The following is a 17,273-nucleotide window of genomic DNA, read 5'->3' on the forward strand; positions in this document are numbered from 1 at the left end:
ATTTTGTATTTGAGCTAGGAATTACTACATAGAATGGAGTTATTTCACCAGTGAAAGACATGACGTTCATACAAAATATCGGAGTTGTGGAAAATTTGTTCACTGAGGAGAAAAAAAAATTCTATGTCAAATCCAGAAAGTTAAGGTTAAGTAAATAGCTTCTGTGACAGTTTAGTGTACTATTATTGATGCCATGACTTAAGATTGAACCCAGCTTTGTCTTTTGTTGAGGGTTTTGGTGTATGTGGCACTGTACAACGCAGTAAATGCTATCAGTTCTCCCTAACACGTGACAGGCTGAAAAAACAGAAGTCACATGTAATAAAAGTCACACTTAGAGATATGCTGGATGACATTCAAGGGGACCTTATGGCATCTCATGGCACTACTGGTTCCTGTGTAAGCAGATACTTTTAACTGAGAGTCCAGCTTCTCAGTGCCCTTCCCCAGAGCACAAGCTCCAGAGTGCACAGTGAAGCTGGGCTGGACCAACAAGCAGTTTATAAAACTTCTGCAACCATTTGATGAGCTGCCCCAGGTACATCTGCTCTGTATTTTGCAGACAATGGGGAGCTAACTCTGGATACCAGCTAAGGTGAGTTTCTGTGGAGTAGTACAGCACTAAGCCCAAACCAGTGTGTGCTACCTCTCCTCAGCATATGTTAACTCCAGAAATAAAATCAATTTAATTATGTTCTATGTAACACTTAGGTAACTCAAGCATGGGCCAACAAGCTCACATTTGCTCACAAATCCTAGACAAAAGGCAAAAATACAAAAGGACAGGGGATGAAACTAAGTCAAGAGAATTCCCAAGTGGTATGTTTCAGTGACCATTATCAACCAAAAAAGCACATACAGTGTAAGAACAGAGAGACAAGGCCTTTAAAAAAACAAAGGATAGGAGACTGTGGATCGCAAACTGAATGACAACACACTGCTGTAAAAGTGAGCACACCTATGCAAGATACAGGCTTGTAAAAGGCAATGTTTCCTTTCCCTCAGTATTCTTAGCAGTTTGGGCAGTAGGCTGGAGTCACAGATGTTTGGATGAATTGGAAACAGATTACAGGGGAGTGAGAATGTGACTTAAATTATCTCAAAAACATGACAAGCTAATTGAGTTAAGCCTGAAAAGAAAGAATGAAAGAGGCACAGAATAACAACCACCATATGTAAAATGCTGTTTCCAGCAGAAAGGAATCATGTTACACAACTGGAATAACTTTCTTAAAAATAGACAAACCCTGGTCTTGGAGCTTTTTAATAACTTGGGTAGACAAATATTTGTCAGGAATTCTGTAAAGATAACAGATCCTGCCTAGGCAGAAGTGGATGGACTACATGTCACCACAAGATCACCTTGAGCTCTGAGATTTCATGGAGCAGAGACAGAACAAGCCTGCAAAATACATCTCAGGCTAAATGTAGCCTCTCAAATGATTTAACTGGAAAAGGATCCCTTGTTCACTTACACAGATGTGCCTTGGAAAACCCTACAACCACCTGCAATATTCACACAACATATTGGGAGAAAAGTAGAAATAATGTTGGAAAATTTCTTTAAATAGTATGAATCTTAAAGACTACAAAGGTAAATCTGACATACTACAGCTTCAAATACAGGCAAACTTCATCAGACAATGCCTGCAACAAATTATTCATTTGCTCTCAAATAAAACAGAATTAAAAATTAAACCAGAAAGAGAATTCAAGCTTACTGCTTCACCAGTTTTTCCTAGGTTTCCTTGGTCTCCTTGTTCTCCCTGTTAAATGTAGAAAACAGATGATGTAGTTCAGTAGAAAAGTAATTTCTTTCATATGTGTATACTAAAATCTTCTGTTTTCCTAGGAGCCTCTTTATTTTCTAAACCACATCTGCCAATTAAAACCTTAAAAGCTAAAATTAAGTAACCAAAACAAATTTTTTCAGTGGCTAATTTTGATTTGGTAAAATATGTCCTAATGTAGTCAGGATTTGCCTGCAAAAATAAAAACTATCAATTATGTGTTCACAAAACACATTTGGTCAGCAAATACTATAAACTGATTACTTTTCTTTCAATCTATCTTTGAGCAAATTACCTTCACTATTTCACTATTGCTTCAAAAGTAAATGTTGCCTGTGCACTTTATTGATTACTGCAATTTTGTTATGAAATATTAGGAAAATTGACATTTGAATGGCATTTTAACAAACTTCTCCCCTTCCCCTGAAATCCTGACATCATCATTAAGTGTTAATTAATTCTGTTCTCCAAAATAACACTGTTACATAACTGGGACATGTTGCTGTGTATTTCACAGGTGGAAGCTGGGTGTATAAGCACCATTGATTATCTGGCTGGCACTATAATCTCAGTTACCTAATAACTGATGAACAGTTATTTGTGTACTGTTTATGCAGATTGCAGATCAGCACTGGGAAATTCTGCTGCCACGAGCTCCTCTTTTGAGCTGCAGCTTTTCACCTCATCCCCATTCACACTTCCAAACCCAGTCAGTGTAGGAACTGCCCAGAGTCCCTTGTTGCCCCCTGGTCACATTCCCATGCTGTTTGATTTCATTTTAGCAGGTGTAGCCTTTGCTCACATCCCTGTCTCCTAGAGCTGCACAATCTTCTCCTCTTTCAAAATGGGATCTTGCAAGAAAGCAGAATCATCAGTATGATACACTGATTTTCTTTGGAAGCATGTGTGCTCATACCCTTTCACTGCTATGTCACTTTAAATAGCTGTGTATAACTATTCCAAACACATTCTATTTCATACATAAAACCATCACTTACCTTTAAACCTTCTGGTCCAGGTTCACCTACGTAACCTTTCTGTCCTGGTTTTCCCTAAAATAAGGATTAGAATAAAATATTGTAAATATTTTATTTCAAAAAGATAATTTCATCTCAGTTTATCTGTTTACCAAAATACATGCAATAAAAATGTACAGTTTGGCAATATTTAACACGAAACTTTTAAGCAACTGTATTTAGAAATCTTTTTCTGAAAATACACTATTGAATATTTCATCAAATACTGGACCAGTAAGTAAAATTTTTAATAGGTCTTTCAGCAGTTAATACTGAGGAAAAACTGACAATCCAAGATTGAAACATATTTCAATTTCACTTTGAAAAAACATATTAGGAGACAAAAGAAAGGCAAGGCAACCTTCTCTCCTGGTTAATTCCAGCAGAACAAGGACTCAACATGAATAAAATTTGATGCTTAGACTTCAGGGACAGGTGTTATAACTGTTCTTCTACAACCAGACAAAATCAACTCAAACATCCTCTCCTCTTTATCCAGAAAATTGATGATTCTGACCCTCATTTCTCCCCACCAGCATTCTGTTGCTGACAGATCTTGTTGCTATGATACTGTGGTAATAACACTGTTAGCCAGAAGAAATCCAGCAGCATCAATCAGAGCAGGGACCACAGAGTGGCAGGATCTTTGCAGCACTTTACAACAGGCATCCCTCCCTCTGCTGTCCCTCACACAGGCTCACAAAGGCACACAAACCAGAAAGTTGTCCCCTTTAATTTTCAATTAGATGTTTATAACTTAATGATGTCTCCCTTTTTCTTCCTCTACAACATAAAACATGGTCTGGCCATTTGTTATGTGGACAGCCCAGCTCTGCCTAGACAAACTTTCCCCATCTGCTCTGAGGAAAAGGCCCTATAAAGCAAATAAAGGTCCAGGGTCCTGGACCTGGCTCTTGAGCAAGTTGCTGATGAGATTGCTGGAGGCTGACAATTGGAGAAAGAAAATTAATATTTTAATGATTCAGTATCAAAACCATGCAGATTTTTGCTAAAAAGAAATTATCAGTGGCTGTTCCAGCAAACTGAAGAATTGGAATTGCCAGTCTTTAATAAGAGTTTTCCATTCCACATAAGCTGTCCTGAGAAAAAGAGTAACTGAAGTAACAGATAATAAAATGTTTCTTAAAAAGAGATTTTTTCATTTGGCTTTTTTGCTTCAGCTGCTCTACTCCTGTCTTTCAGAGCATGTGTGTGTTAGTTTCTGGGCATCTGAGAAATTCTCTATGTGGCTTAAAATTGAATTGTCTTAGCAGGTTCCATGACTTCTCATATGAATCCCTTTCTATCACTGTCATTCTCTTTGCCTACCTGAGCAATTTCATTTTGCCCATTAAGTTCCAACAAATAAAATCACTTTAGGAACATATTTTTGTTTTTGCCAATGGACTAAAATATGGTACAGACAGGAATGCAGGGAGAAAAGACCATGAAGAGAAGTTCTGAGAGAACCAGATAAAGAAAGTCATGTCTTTCCACAGGGCTTAATAAAGAGCAAGTGATGGCTTCTGCAGGTCACTACATGCTGTTTAACTACTTTGTTGTAAAGAAACTCAAGATCTTTATGAACAGCAAGACTGTAACATAAAAATGTTTTAAGTGAAATTCGCCAAAAGAAAACTAGTGGCCTTTATTAACTACCCAGATAATTTTAAGTGTTACAAGAACTGGAGTTCCAGCTTGTAAAGGTTTCTTGGCTGTCACTCCCCAGCTATGTACTAGCTGCAAAGGACATAGAACAGATGGAAGGTGATCAGAAAGTGGAACAAGTGGATTTAACTGGTAAAGCAATCTGAAACACATGGATTTGCCTTTAAACAGAAATACAATACATTTACACATGGAGGAAAAGCCACTGACAGAAGGTTAAACTAGGAATGGCTGCTTTTCTGCTTGCAAACCCCTGAGAAAATTACTCTTCCAGGGCAGGGTAATCCCAAAGGAAATGTCTGTTTCCTAAAATATGAACTGAAAGTTCTACCCTTCTCTTTCAGGAAACAGCAACCAACTGTGCTTCCTTTCACCTCACAACTGGTAGGTACAGGTGTGTATATATATCAGTATAAATATCTCTCACTGTCACTCTATTTCAGTGCCTCCATAAACTTCCCATATGCCTCCAACCCACAGGAAGGCACTTTCAGAAAATACTGGGAGTCTGGGGCAGATTAGAGAACATTTTTCACTATAATGAGGAGAAACTGCTCATCTTATTCCAGTTTCTGTTTAACCCATGCAGCTCAGAAAGGAATCAACTTGTAACAGTTCCTTTTTACTTTCTGGTTTAAAACAATCTCTACTCTTTTAAAGGCATTTTCCTCTCCAGCAATGAAGATATGAAAAAAAAAAAAGCACCAATGCTTGCATTGACCATTGACTGAGCTGAGCTACACTGACAGTTCCTGTGTTAATATTTGGATAGCCTTTGAAAGAGAGGGTTAAGTGGGAGGAAACTGAATAAACACAGTCACATCTTCAGTATGGCAACTCCTGTATTTTCACAGCTCAAATAAGCAAGTACCAAAAAAAATCAGCTTTTTTATGTAGAAGGATTAATTTAAGAGAATGTAACTATTTGACATTAGAATAGAATGGGTGGGAAGGTTTGGAAAGGAATGAATGAAACATCAAATGATGTGATCAGATTCAGCTCAAACACCTCTTCCAAAGCTGAAGCAGACTGAGGCCTTTGGAACTGAGATAAACCCTAAGTAAGCAGGGGAACATCCTCACTTTTGTCTCCAGTTGCTTTAGACCCATGGAAATTGTTTTTTGAGCTGGGACTGAGAATCCCTGTGCAGGTTCACAGTCACTTCTGTGCCAGCAGAAGATGATCTATTTTAATGGCAGCATTGGTCAGGTGGGTCCCAGGGGTTTTTGATCTCTTTCATGTTTTTTTAAAGCAAATGTTAGAAACAAAGGCAGGGGAGAGAAGAGGGAGAAAAATGAGGTGAAATTTTACAGCTGCCAGCTTGGCACATGCCTAAACCTGAACTAGGGATTGGATATTTTGACTTGAAATTGTAAAAGAGATGAGGATTCCAGAAGCACTAGAAACCTGATCCATTACTGTTTCATGAGAATAATGAAAGGTTTACAATGTATGACCTACAAGTATACTGTACCTACTTCAGACAAGCCCCAGAAAATGAAGGTATCAGTGGCTGAAAAGAGGACTAATCTATTTAACCATGTCCACAAATAAAGTCTGTGGGGCAGAAAGCAAAGTTGTAGTGAGAAAAAACAGGCAAGACTTTCAGATAAAACAGCTAGACAACAGAAAGGTCTGTAAAACAGGCAAACAACTGAAGCAGACTGACGAGGAGAATGAAGAAATCCCACTCCTGGAGGCTGCAGAACACAAGTTAAACACATCTGTCAGCTAAAGACAGAGCTGACAGCTGATGGTGCCTTGGGCCATGCATGGCCAGACCATTTCTTCAGGGACCTCCTCTGTCCCCAAGGCTATTTAATTAGTGATGACAACACAGTGAGAGTGTTTGCTTTCAAATGCAACATCCACTTTTTAAAACTCCTTCGTGGAAAATGGAAGCAAGGGCTATGTAAATCAAATGAACATCAAACTGCAGTGAAGGAAGCGTAATTTAAAAACACAGATGTGTTCAGCAGCTTATTGACTCAGTGCTGCTACTATGTGAGATTTAATGTCAGGGCTGTGACTCTCACTGGCACAGTCACACAGTGTGTGTTACACCTGGGAGCAAAGCACCAGGGAGGAGCAGGGATGGGAGCGGGGATGGGAGCAGGGATGGCAGCAGGGATGGCAGCAGGGATGGCAGCAGGGATGGCAGCAGGGATGGCAGCAGGGATGGCAGCAGGGATGGCAGCAGGGATGGCAGCAGGGATGGCAGCAGGGATGGCAGCAGCACAAAGCAGCTGGCCTGGAACTGGGAAACAGCTGGAGCCAAGAGGAGCCACAGAACGCAGGCAAGAACCTGTGCTCCCCTGGACAAGGGGGAAAAGCAGGCTGAGCTGCCCATCAAGCAAAATCCCCTCTTCCCCTATCTCTCATTTCAGGAGGGGATGTTAGCCAGCAAGCTACTAAAAATGTCTGGAGACAGCAACCCTGGGGCTCTTTCAGATGCACAAACTCTGCTCTCACAATTTGCTGTGAGGGAGAAACCAGAGAGCCACAAGACATGCCAATGGTGTGCACATTCCCACTGAGAGAAATAAAACCCTACATAATTTAGGTCAAATTGACCCAAAATAGATAAAAAAATATTTCAGCTTGCTAGGTTACACAGAACTGTTTCCTCTGGGGTCACTTTGACACCAGCTGACGGTGGTCTGTGCATGCCCAGTGACGTGGAGGATGTTAAGGTGTCTCACTGCCCATGAGTCACCCACTACAGCATCTTCTTTTCCAGTTGCCACAGCACAACATGGGAGTTGCTGTCCAGCCATGAAGCCCTGCCCAAGGAGGAGACTCAAAGGATTATGCAGCCAAAATAAAAATTTCCATGAGGCTCTCGGCAGAAGCTCAGACAGATTGAACTCAATATTGAACTAAGTTACAGAGTGTTTTAAAATTCTGTTTAATTTTTTGCATGCTTTCCTCAGCTGAAAAACAAAGAAACTTTTGTGGGAGGGTTTTGTGTTTGGTTTATTGCCTTTTTTTTTTTGCTTTGGTATGGGTTTGTTTGTCTTAACACCTAATCTATGTGGCAAATAAATATTTTAATATAATTTTTAACAGAAAGCAAATTCTCATCTTTGACTAGCTACTGAACAGGAAAAATGACATAGGCATATATCTGCTCTAAAAGCAGAAAACAGTGGAAAAGACTCTCAAACTCATGCAAGAAATGGGAAGTCATCCAGAATGAAAGCCAAGTCAGTGATTACCACACATAATCAAATCATGTAAAGGCAGAAGATCAAATTGCATTCAATAAACTTAGAGACATTCCTGTAATCCCCAGTATCCATTTTAGCACAGAAAGTTTCTAAAAATAAGCTTCAAGTTCACTGAAATACTCTCAGACAATAGTATATTTTTATAACTAACAAAAAAATGGGGTGATAGTTTTCAACTTCTATCTTTTAAAACATGTCTGCATAAACAGCACTGTGACATTCCAGCTTTATTGTTATCAGTAACTATCTGCCAGGATTTCTTAAAGTTTATTTCTTTATATTTCTCCCTGTGAGCTCTGTAGGTTCTTCCCCAATGGAAATATTTTGATATATCAGCTGGTTTAGTCCCTAGGAAGGGCATGGCAGTTTCATCTGTCTCATGGGAGCACTATATTTTGTGCACTATAGCAGTGATTTCCTTTCAAACCCTTTGTATGGAAAATAATTTCCCCTCCCAGCTCTGCTTTGAGCATGTTCTGAGGAAAAACACACATTCATTTAGGAGATGCCATTTTATCACAGTCACTTCTCACAGTAAACTCACATTTCAAAGCAGTATTCCTACTGCAAAACAGCCTGGCCTAACAAAATTACTTATACTTACTCTTGGGCCAACTCCTCCAATAGGTCCAGCTGGTCCTACTTCTCCCTAAAGGAAATCAGAATTCAATCATGTTGATGACAAGTTTAGTTTTAAAAAAGAAATTCTGCGGATAATTTTGTGAATTTATAATATCATCCTAAGTTTCATATGTGTTTGTCTGAGTCCAAGTCTGATAGAAACACCTGGGAACAGACCATTTCACCACTGTTAGTTTTTACACACTCAATATGTCATAGAAGTTCATCATTTAGCTACTTAGAAGTCTAGAGGTCTGTCTCCAGAATCACCAAGTTATTTTAATTATTAAATAAATTAATAATTACTTTATTAAAAGTTAATTATTGCTAGCATACAAGATATAAGCTTTTATTTTTATAATGATAAATTAAGAATACTTGATGAATCTATAAGATGTAGAACTGCCTTTCTCCCCTTTCAGTTAATAGGGGTCTGAGAGTTCGCTTAAGGGTATCTAGGACATTGCAATTAAATTGGTATATGCTTTCTATTTCCATTCTGCTAACCCCCTTCCCTCCATCTCCTCAGTTTAATTAAAAAAGCCACATGCAGCTCTGAACATATATTATCTGAGATTCCACTGGAATTAAAATAAACCACGTAATGGATGCACAGCCCTATAAGGCTGCTAAAAACTTTAAAACACTTGCCAAAATGCAAAAGAAACTTCGAATTTTGCATGACAACACCATACACACTTAACCATTGCTATCTAACCCTCTTAACCCCTAAAAATTTTGAAACATAATCTCTTATTTGGATAATTTCTTCATCTTACCTCAACTCCTTTGGGACCTTGTGGCCCTGGAAGCCCTCGGTCACCCAGAGCTCCCTAAACATCCAAACAAACACAGTGAGAACTTACAGCAACTCACAACCATGCTGTTCTAGTTTCTCTCCTCTTAAAAACCTGGACTAAAACCCAAAACTGAGGCAGCAGACCTAATCTCTCTGTTCATAGTATTTCCCACAGAAAGCCAGGCAAAGATGCAGAAAACCAGGCAACATAAAAACTTGTACACAGACTTAGCTGGAGCATTATTCTTTTTACATTGTGAGCAGGAAATAAGAAAATATTTGAACATGATAGAACAACTTCTCTCTTTTTGAAGAGGTAAAGCACGCTATCACACTAAGATTAGAGCATCATCAATGTGCAGATCTTGTATTAGGGTAGTCTTTAGAATAACTTGTGTTGACAACATTGCAACGGAACGAAACTACAAAGTGAATTTAGACCACAAGTTTGTCCAAAACTACTTGTGATTTTCAGCCCTTACTTTTCTATTAGGATTATAATCAGCTACCCAGAGATAAAGAACCTACAGCTCTGACAGGTCAGAGTTTTCATGACTGCTCACACCAACATTTTCAAAACTTTGTTAAAAACACTTTGCAGCTAGCAGTGTACCAAAAACCTCGGGCATCCCAATTACAATGAGATAATTGGGAAAAGCACTTGACCTGGAATAGTAAAAAAATAAAAGTGTTTAAAAAAAACATATTAATGTACTGGGAAAGTTAAGCTTGACAATATCAGATAAAGCAACAGTAACAAAGAAACTGCCCTTCAGGAGAGATAAGATTATCCTCTGAAGAAAGCAGTGGTAGGAAGGTATAAGCCTTATTAACTGCATACTAATGAAGCCGAAGTCTAGACATTGGTCCAGTAACAATTTACTCAGCAGGCAAAGTAAAATGGAAGAGAAAAATGGAACAGGCCATCTCAAGGTAGAGTTCCATCAAAGAGCCCACCTGGGAAGGACTGGGGTGGTGCTGGTTGACACACCACCACAGGAGAGACAGGAGGGTTTCAGCAGCACTGCATAAACAATATTCTCCTATGGTTAATAAGGACATTTTCTCACTGGCACAACAGTTGCTTTATTCTGACAGCAAAGCCCATTGGGAGATAAGGATTTCAATGCAATGTAACTGCACAGTGGAAATGGCAGCAGCACTGCTACTGTGCACAGCCTTCCACTGCACTTCACTGAATCCAGACTGTAAACTGAATATTAATACTAAATGACATTTCCATCTCCTCCTTGGGGTTTCAGGCAAAAACAGAAAATGCAGGGAGTCATTACACATGTGCCAAAGCATCTGGGAAAAAACAGGAGTCAGTAAATGGGGTATCCTATATTTCAATATATAACTTCCTACTTGACCATCCCTTCCAGAAGAGGTGAAACTCCTAATAATCACTTTATTAAAAAGTGTTATACAAACAAACATAATTTAACAGGGGAAGGAAGTTCTTGGCTTCTTCCATGGTACAGCACACAGATGGAAAAACTACAGTGGTAGTCAGCATATCCTGACCATCTTTTCCTCTCACTTTTCTTGGTTAGAGAGCATAAATACTTGCAATGGATAACATAGGGAACAAACAAAGTTATTTCAGAACTCCTTAAAAACATTCTTATTCCCTTTTTAAAAAATGTGTGTTTTGTTATTTTTTTTAATAAGTGGTGGATCAAGATCAAACACTTTCTAAAATATTGTTTCCAAGCTGAGTAATGTCCTGTAGACCAAATTACATAATAAACTCTTTGAACATTGACTTAGAGAGCTCAGATTTGCTGATTATTTCACTAATTTGGGGGAAAATTTACAATCTAGAACATCTACTGGCATTTAGAGACAGCTGATCACACTCAATAGAGCTTAAACTTCCAAGAAGTTGGATTTATCCCACACCAACTGCTAAAAAATAAAGTTTACCATGCTTTCTTGGCTTTTAAAATTGGTATTGCTTCTGAGGAAGCATAAACAAAAACATGAGGAAAATAGCAGCATACTGAGAGCAGTTTTCTAAAAATAAAAGCTGGAGGAAAATTTTAGAACTGCAGTCAACTCAAGGCAGCTGGGAATCCCAAAAGCCAAACATTTCCAAAGTTATGCAGACCTTCTCCCACAGTACTGGGAGCAGTATAAGAGTTTTTCCAGTTTGGTAATCCCTCTTTTCAAATGTAAGCCATCAGTTCTCCCTGACTAGGGCAAGCTGTCTAAGCCTTTTGTTTCTAATACCAAATGTGCTGGAGAGCACCAAATCTGGCTCAGTTGTGTAATTTCTGTAACAAAGGAACATGGAGTCTCAAATTTTGCAGTCCACCTCTTAATGACCTTTTTCTCTGGAATCTGTAAAAAGGCAACAAATCAGTAATGCTTGTATTAAACATTGACAGAATTCTAACAAAAACTCCTCTGATATAATGTGCAACAATAGGATCTCACTAAAGAAACTGAGCAGCAGGGATTAGATCTGTTACGTCATTCATGTATAACTTTGGACAATTAAATCTGAACTGCAGTTCAAGAATTGTTTTATTTCTCTTCTGATATTTTCCCTAGACCCTAGACAGTGTCTTTCATCACCACAGGGTTTTGGTTGTTTTTGTAAACACCCTGGTAACTCAGAAACACAAGAGCACCAGCCACTGCAATGGTCGGACAAACTCATTTGTACTAGGCTGCTCACGTTATGCATACATGCATATAAACAAGTCAGCAATAAATCAGGATTGAAGGTGAGCACCCTGCAGTAATACATTTTAAGTTCTCCTCAGTTTGCCCCATCAGATAACTAGCTCTCAGCCTTCCTGGTTGATTCATGTTTTTTTCAGTAAAAGGCTCTTGACACGGTTGAATGATGAGAGATACAGAAAACATTGGCTATGGTTTCAGCAACTGGGTTATTTGAGAGGTTCTTAAGAATGATCACCTTTGGCATGGAGATATTGGTGCAATCTTCCAGGTAACAAATAAGACCATATCGTTAAACTATTTACTGCTCCCCATCCTATGTTTTCTTGAGTAGTCTGCTACAGAATTTCACAACTCTGTTGATAGGAAATGTAATTTCCATGCCTGTTTATTCATAGACAACCTGTATGATTTCTTCTTGGACAAATGATTTTGTTGGTCTTGCACAGTTCTTTTGCCTCACCAGTTTCTGCCCTTTCATTTAAAGGTCAAAAAAGGCCTTCATTTTGGTCTAATAAACAAACTGCCTTTCAAAATACAGCCATTCAAGTATTACTTCTGCCTCTAGTCTCACTTGATCGAGTCCTTCTGGAATAAAAATGCCCAGTAATATACTACAGAGATAAAGCCTTCTCATGCTTTGAGCAGTGGCATTAATGAGACATCTTGCCTCATGTGTTCTACAATTTCACCTGGTTTCTAACTGCATTATTGTGCTCTTATTTTAGAGAGATCTGGCAATGTCTTTGGTCTAAGTTTATAATAGGATTTATTGTTATAGACCTTGCATGAATCAAACAGAAATAACTGAAGTTGAACTAATTAGAAAAAAGTGCATTTTTTAGTAACTCTAAAGATGTTCCACTTTGTTTCATATACAGATTTCATTCTGCCACACTTGTGCCTATTCCACAGAAAATACAATATAAGAAAAGTCCCAAGGTACTTGCCTTTCAACAAGCAGTCAATCTTTAGATATTATTCAGTCATTTTCCTCTGGGTTAATTTCTGAGGCACCTGCACTTTTTGTATTGGTCTCTACCATTTCCAATTCAACAAAAATTTTCTATAAGCGCAGTTATTCAAAGCTTCATTGAAAACTCTATCCATGTGAATTATTGCCTAAGTTGGGTCTAAAATCTTCGTCTACTAAAGAGTAAAAGTTAAATTATTCTGGCACGGTTTTGTAGATAAATTTTATCCTTTATTATTACATCTATTATTTTATCCAAAATTTAATCTGGTGCATGAATTTTGCATACTTCCCATATCTTCAACTACTATTTCTTTTAAAAATTGTTAAAAACAAATTTTAGTACGGGTGGAACTTGAGTAATACAAAGAGATGCATATATTTGGCATACATTCTATTAAAATACAGGTGAAATAAATGCTACTTTCTAGCCACATAAAATTTTCTCAAACTTATTTTGCCATTACATGCTTCCACCCAACACAGTAGTTACTCCCAGAATGTGTGGAGCATTAAACACTCAAATAATTTCCTCATATAAATACCTGAGGCAAAGTACTTGCATTCTGACAGTAAGATTATCTTCTCATAATGCCAGTGTCCATCTCCCAGAGCCTTTTCCTCAGATTAACAGTGTCTACTGTTATTTTTAATAGATTTTCATACAATCTTACCTTAGGACCTTCAGGGCCATTTAAACCAGGTACACCAATGTCTCCTGGAAAACCCTAAAGAAATCATACAGACAAATAATTTGAAGAGTAGGAATGTTTTCATTCTGTTCATGTTTTGATTCTGTTCATTCATTTAATAAACCTGAGTCATAGAGACAAGAAATAAATTTGTTCTACCATCCCAAAAAATGTCAAAATCCATTATGTTTCCTTGAAAGGACTTGGATAAATGACAGATTTTAGGCAGTTCTCGTTAAACTCAATTTAGCAGATGTCAGCATGGATTTAATTTCTCTTAGGATAAGACTTTTTTCCGCTAAGCAATGTTTGAAATTAAACCATGGGACTGGTATGGAGGCACAAAAATCACCACAAAGCAGCCAGCGTCAGGTCCTGCACTTATGAATTCAACTTTATTAAAATAAAGTTTAGAGGGCAGCTGAAGCCCTTTAATCCATGGCCACAGGTTAAGGACAAAATCACTGCAAGATTAAGGAAAAGGTAAAGAACCTTTTGCCTCCAAATCAGCAGGAGATAATCCAGGTCTGGCTGGCACCAACTGAGGGTCAGCAGCATGCAGCACTATTCAGAACAGGCCTTTTGAAACAGATTCCAGTACAGGTCAAGATGTTAGTAAAGAAAATATAAATATGCACAGAAAAGGAATAAACTAAAATGATCACTGGGAACCACCTGGCCAGAAGGCATTGAGTTAGGACACCAGGAGGAAGTCTCTGTCACAGGAATTCAGCTACAGCTAGATTTATAAAAAATTAATATATTTCAAGGAAAAATAATGGTCCAGCTATCCTTTAGGCAATAAAGCAGTGATTTACATTTTAGAAATATCCAGAAAGGATGCATAATCTTTACATTTGTAGGATAAAATAAAGCATTGGTAGTTGACCCTTTAGTTAGCACACTGCTCATTCAGTCCCCTGCCAAGATAGCATTTGATTTTGTTTTTTTAATAAACTTTCACATTTCATTCAAGTTTGACCATCTGAAAACAGCAAAAATTCCACTTCCTCTGAGTAAAATATTTATTACTACATCTAAGCAAACCCATGGTCCAAGACTAGAAAAAACAAGTTTCCTTCCTGATTAAGAGAAAATCATTACAGATTAAAATGTATGCATATTTTTTCAAATAATAGAAACAAAAAGCACATACACAGAAAAATTTCTTAAAAATCAGGTTTAGCACTTGGATGCTAATGAGTCTAAAAGAAAGCCACTAAAGACTAAAAATGATCTGAATTTTCCAAAGATGGGCCACAACTCTAACACTCAACATTTCACATCAGAGTGGTTTCCCTTTCTTTTGCCATAAAGCAGCAATTGCAAGCAGAGCTGTGCAACAATTCCAGCACGCCTCTAGGTGGCACAGAGAATGTCATTCACATGTGACCAAGGCCCTGAGACTCACACCTGGAACACTCACTTGCACCATCTTTGATTTCTATGCAGCTCAAAAGAGGAAGTTTTTTTTTAAATCCTGGCCACCACTATCTACTGAAACACATTGAAGAGTTAGGTCAATTCCTTGGAATTTTTTAGTTTGTCCTTTCTTAATTTTAAATTTACTTATTTATAGACCTTCAGTAGTTACCAAGGGGTGAGTTGTTTAACGTATCTGTAAACCTTTATGTTTCTAATGTGTGAACAAGTGCTAAATGCTGACACAGACAACTTCCTCATGGCAATGAATACTCCAGAAAACAATCTGCCTAGAAAAATGTTAATTTCAAAAGATTCTAATATTTTTATAAAGGAATAGATCGACCTTATTTATTTTCTAGAGGAAATTCAGTAAGGACCATGAGATGTAAGTGTGGACAAGTACTGCTGCAGATAGAACAAACATGGTATTTTGAAATCTTTTCATGTCAGGTAAAGTCTTAGGATTACTAGCCTGAGAACATCAACACTACACAATGCATTAAAAGATTTAAAATCCTAAAACTTTTTATCTTGTCTGTGAAGACAGATTAAGACTTTTCTTTTTGAGCACAACCATGGAGAAAAGGCAGATGCTATGGCAGTATTAGAACACTGCTTCTAGGATGTTCTTAAATTAATAATCCATGAAATAAGTGCAATAATCCAGGACACAAACAGCCACTTTAAATAGTTCCAGAAAAAGAATGAACTCTTGAAGGAAGGAGTTCTTGAAACACCTCAGCAATGGTGCTTGCCATTCAGATTCCTTGTAGTGAAGTGGGACAGATCTCTAGCAATACCTACATTTCCATGAGTTATTCAGCAGCCAGCTCCCTGGGAAGTTACTCCAGATTAAAAATTCATTATTCTTCCATAAGTGAAAGGCCAGGAGATTAATGTATAGTTTCCAGCTGCAATGTAGTTTTCAGCAGAGACTATTCAAAACAAAACAGCCCTTGATATTAGGACTCCTTCTAAGGAAATTCAGTCTTAATTTCCATCAGCCAGAAGCCTGACAGCTGGTAGGATACAAATTATTTTCAAAATCTTGCTACAGATGTGGTCTTTTGCCAGCAAAGCACTTTAGAATCCACTTCATTTAATCAAAAGAAATGTGGCATCAGCAAAACCTGAAGGGCCAACTATCTTAACAGAAATGTGCTTTAACCTTGCTGTGGAAATGTTGCTGTTTGTAGTGGACACCTAAATATAAAATCAACATATTTATTCCCTCATTTATCTATATAATGTCTAATTTAAAAAAATTGCAGAGACAATCAATTGTTACTGTAATAGGGCATGTCTCAGAGATGAGCACTCTGCCAAAGATTTTGCTTTTTTTGTTTTTCTGTGTGGCTGCTAATATGGAAGCAGAATATCAGAAATATTGAGATATTACACTCCATTTCCATGGGGAATTCGCTCACATTTGCAGAATTAAACTGTTTTCACATGACATTTGCCAGCATCACTGGCCACCCATCTTCATGGCCTTGGCCATGGGGGTCAGGACAAGCACTGGTGAAAGGACAACATGCAGGCAAATGTCCCCAGGAACTGCAGCAATTCCTTCAGTTCCAGGTTTCCCTGCTCCAACAGGAGTTCATTCAACCACAGACTGCAATGCATCTCAGTGAGAATTTATTCTAAAATTTTCAGAAGCAAGACTGACTGGATGTAGCTACTGAACTTCAACAAGACACCTTATTAGGGTTCATTACTAATTATTATAATCAAACACAAAAGGAAGGTTTCTGCAAAACACTACAATTCTCCAATAAGTGTTTAATATTCTTCTGTGTTATGCAGACATAGAACTTTGAGAAAGGACCAAATGAAGATTTTGTGCAAAGGCAAGTAGAGAGTATATAAGCAATTCTACAAGAGCAGTTCCTCAGATATATGCCAGAATATGCAATTAATTCAGCCTTTAAATTATCTTTATTTCTATATTTCCTACAAATCATTTGCATACAAGTTATTTGATACAATATTGAAACACTGCATTGTCATCACTGCACACCTGGCATTGTTTGCAACAACTCAAAAAACAATGTGATAATGCACGTGAAACATGCACTAAAATAAAGTTCTTGTTAAATGAATACCTCAAAGCAGCCACTGATGCACTTACAAAATGTGTGCCTTTTTGTCTCTTTACTGTTATTTGAGTATTTCCTTTCCTTTTGTAAAGCTACTGCCTTGAGCATGAAACACACCAGCTGAGTCCCATACAAGCACCTTCCTGAAGGAATAAGCTAATGACTTCAGATCAAAATACTGCACAGATGAAAAATGTTCCATTGAAGATAATGACTAATTCTCTCTGCTTCTGATAAAACCTATTTATAACACTCTGAAGACACA

At 37.8% G+C, this 17,273-nt stretch overlaps 1 protein-coding gene across 1 annotated transcript in view; it reads right to left on the reverse strand.

The window, feature by feature from the left end:
- Nucleotides 1-17,273, reverse strand: part of COL24A1 (collagen type XXIV alpha 1 chain) — a 124,913-nt gene that overhangs the window by 51,511 nt on the left and 56,129 nt on the right. The window contains exons 20-24 of the mRNA XM_033067082.1: nucleotides 13,464-13,517; nucleotides 9,106-9,159; nucleotides 8,310-8,354; nucleotides 2,789-2,842; nucleotides 1,722-1,766 (exon numbers count right to left, since the gene is read on the reverse strand). Coding sequence (XP_032922973.1) covers nucleotides 1,722-1,766; nucleotides 2,789-2,842; nucleotides 8,310-8,354; nucleotides 9,106-9,159; nucleotides 13,464-13,517 — 252 coding nt within the window. The remainder of the gene's footprint in view (nucleotides 1-1,721; nucleotides 1,767-2,788; nucleotides 2,843-8,309; nucleotides 8,355-9,105; nucleotides 9,160-13,463; nucleotides 13,518-17,273) is intronic.

Source organism: Catharus ustulatus, chromosome 9 (genome assembly GCF_009819885.2).
Source record: "Catharus ustulatus isolate bCatUst1 chromosome 9, bCatUst1.pri.v2, whole genome shotgun sequence".
NCBI classification, from domain to species: domain Eukaryota; kingdom Metazoa; phylum Chordata; class Aves; order Passeriformes; family Turdidae; genus Catharus; species Catharus ustulatus.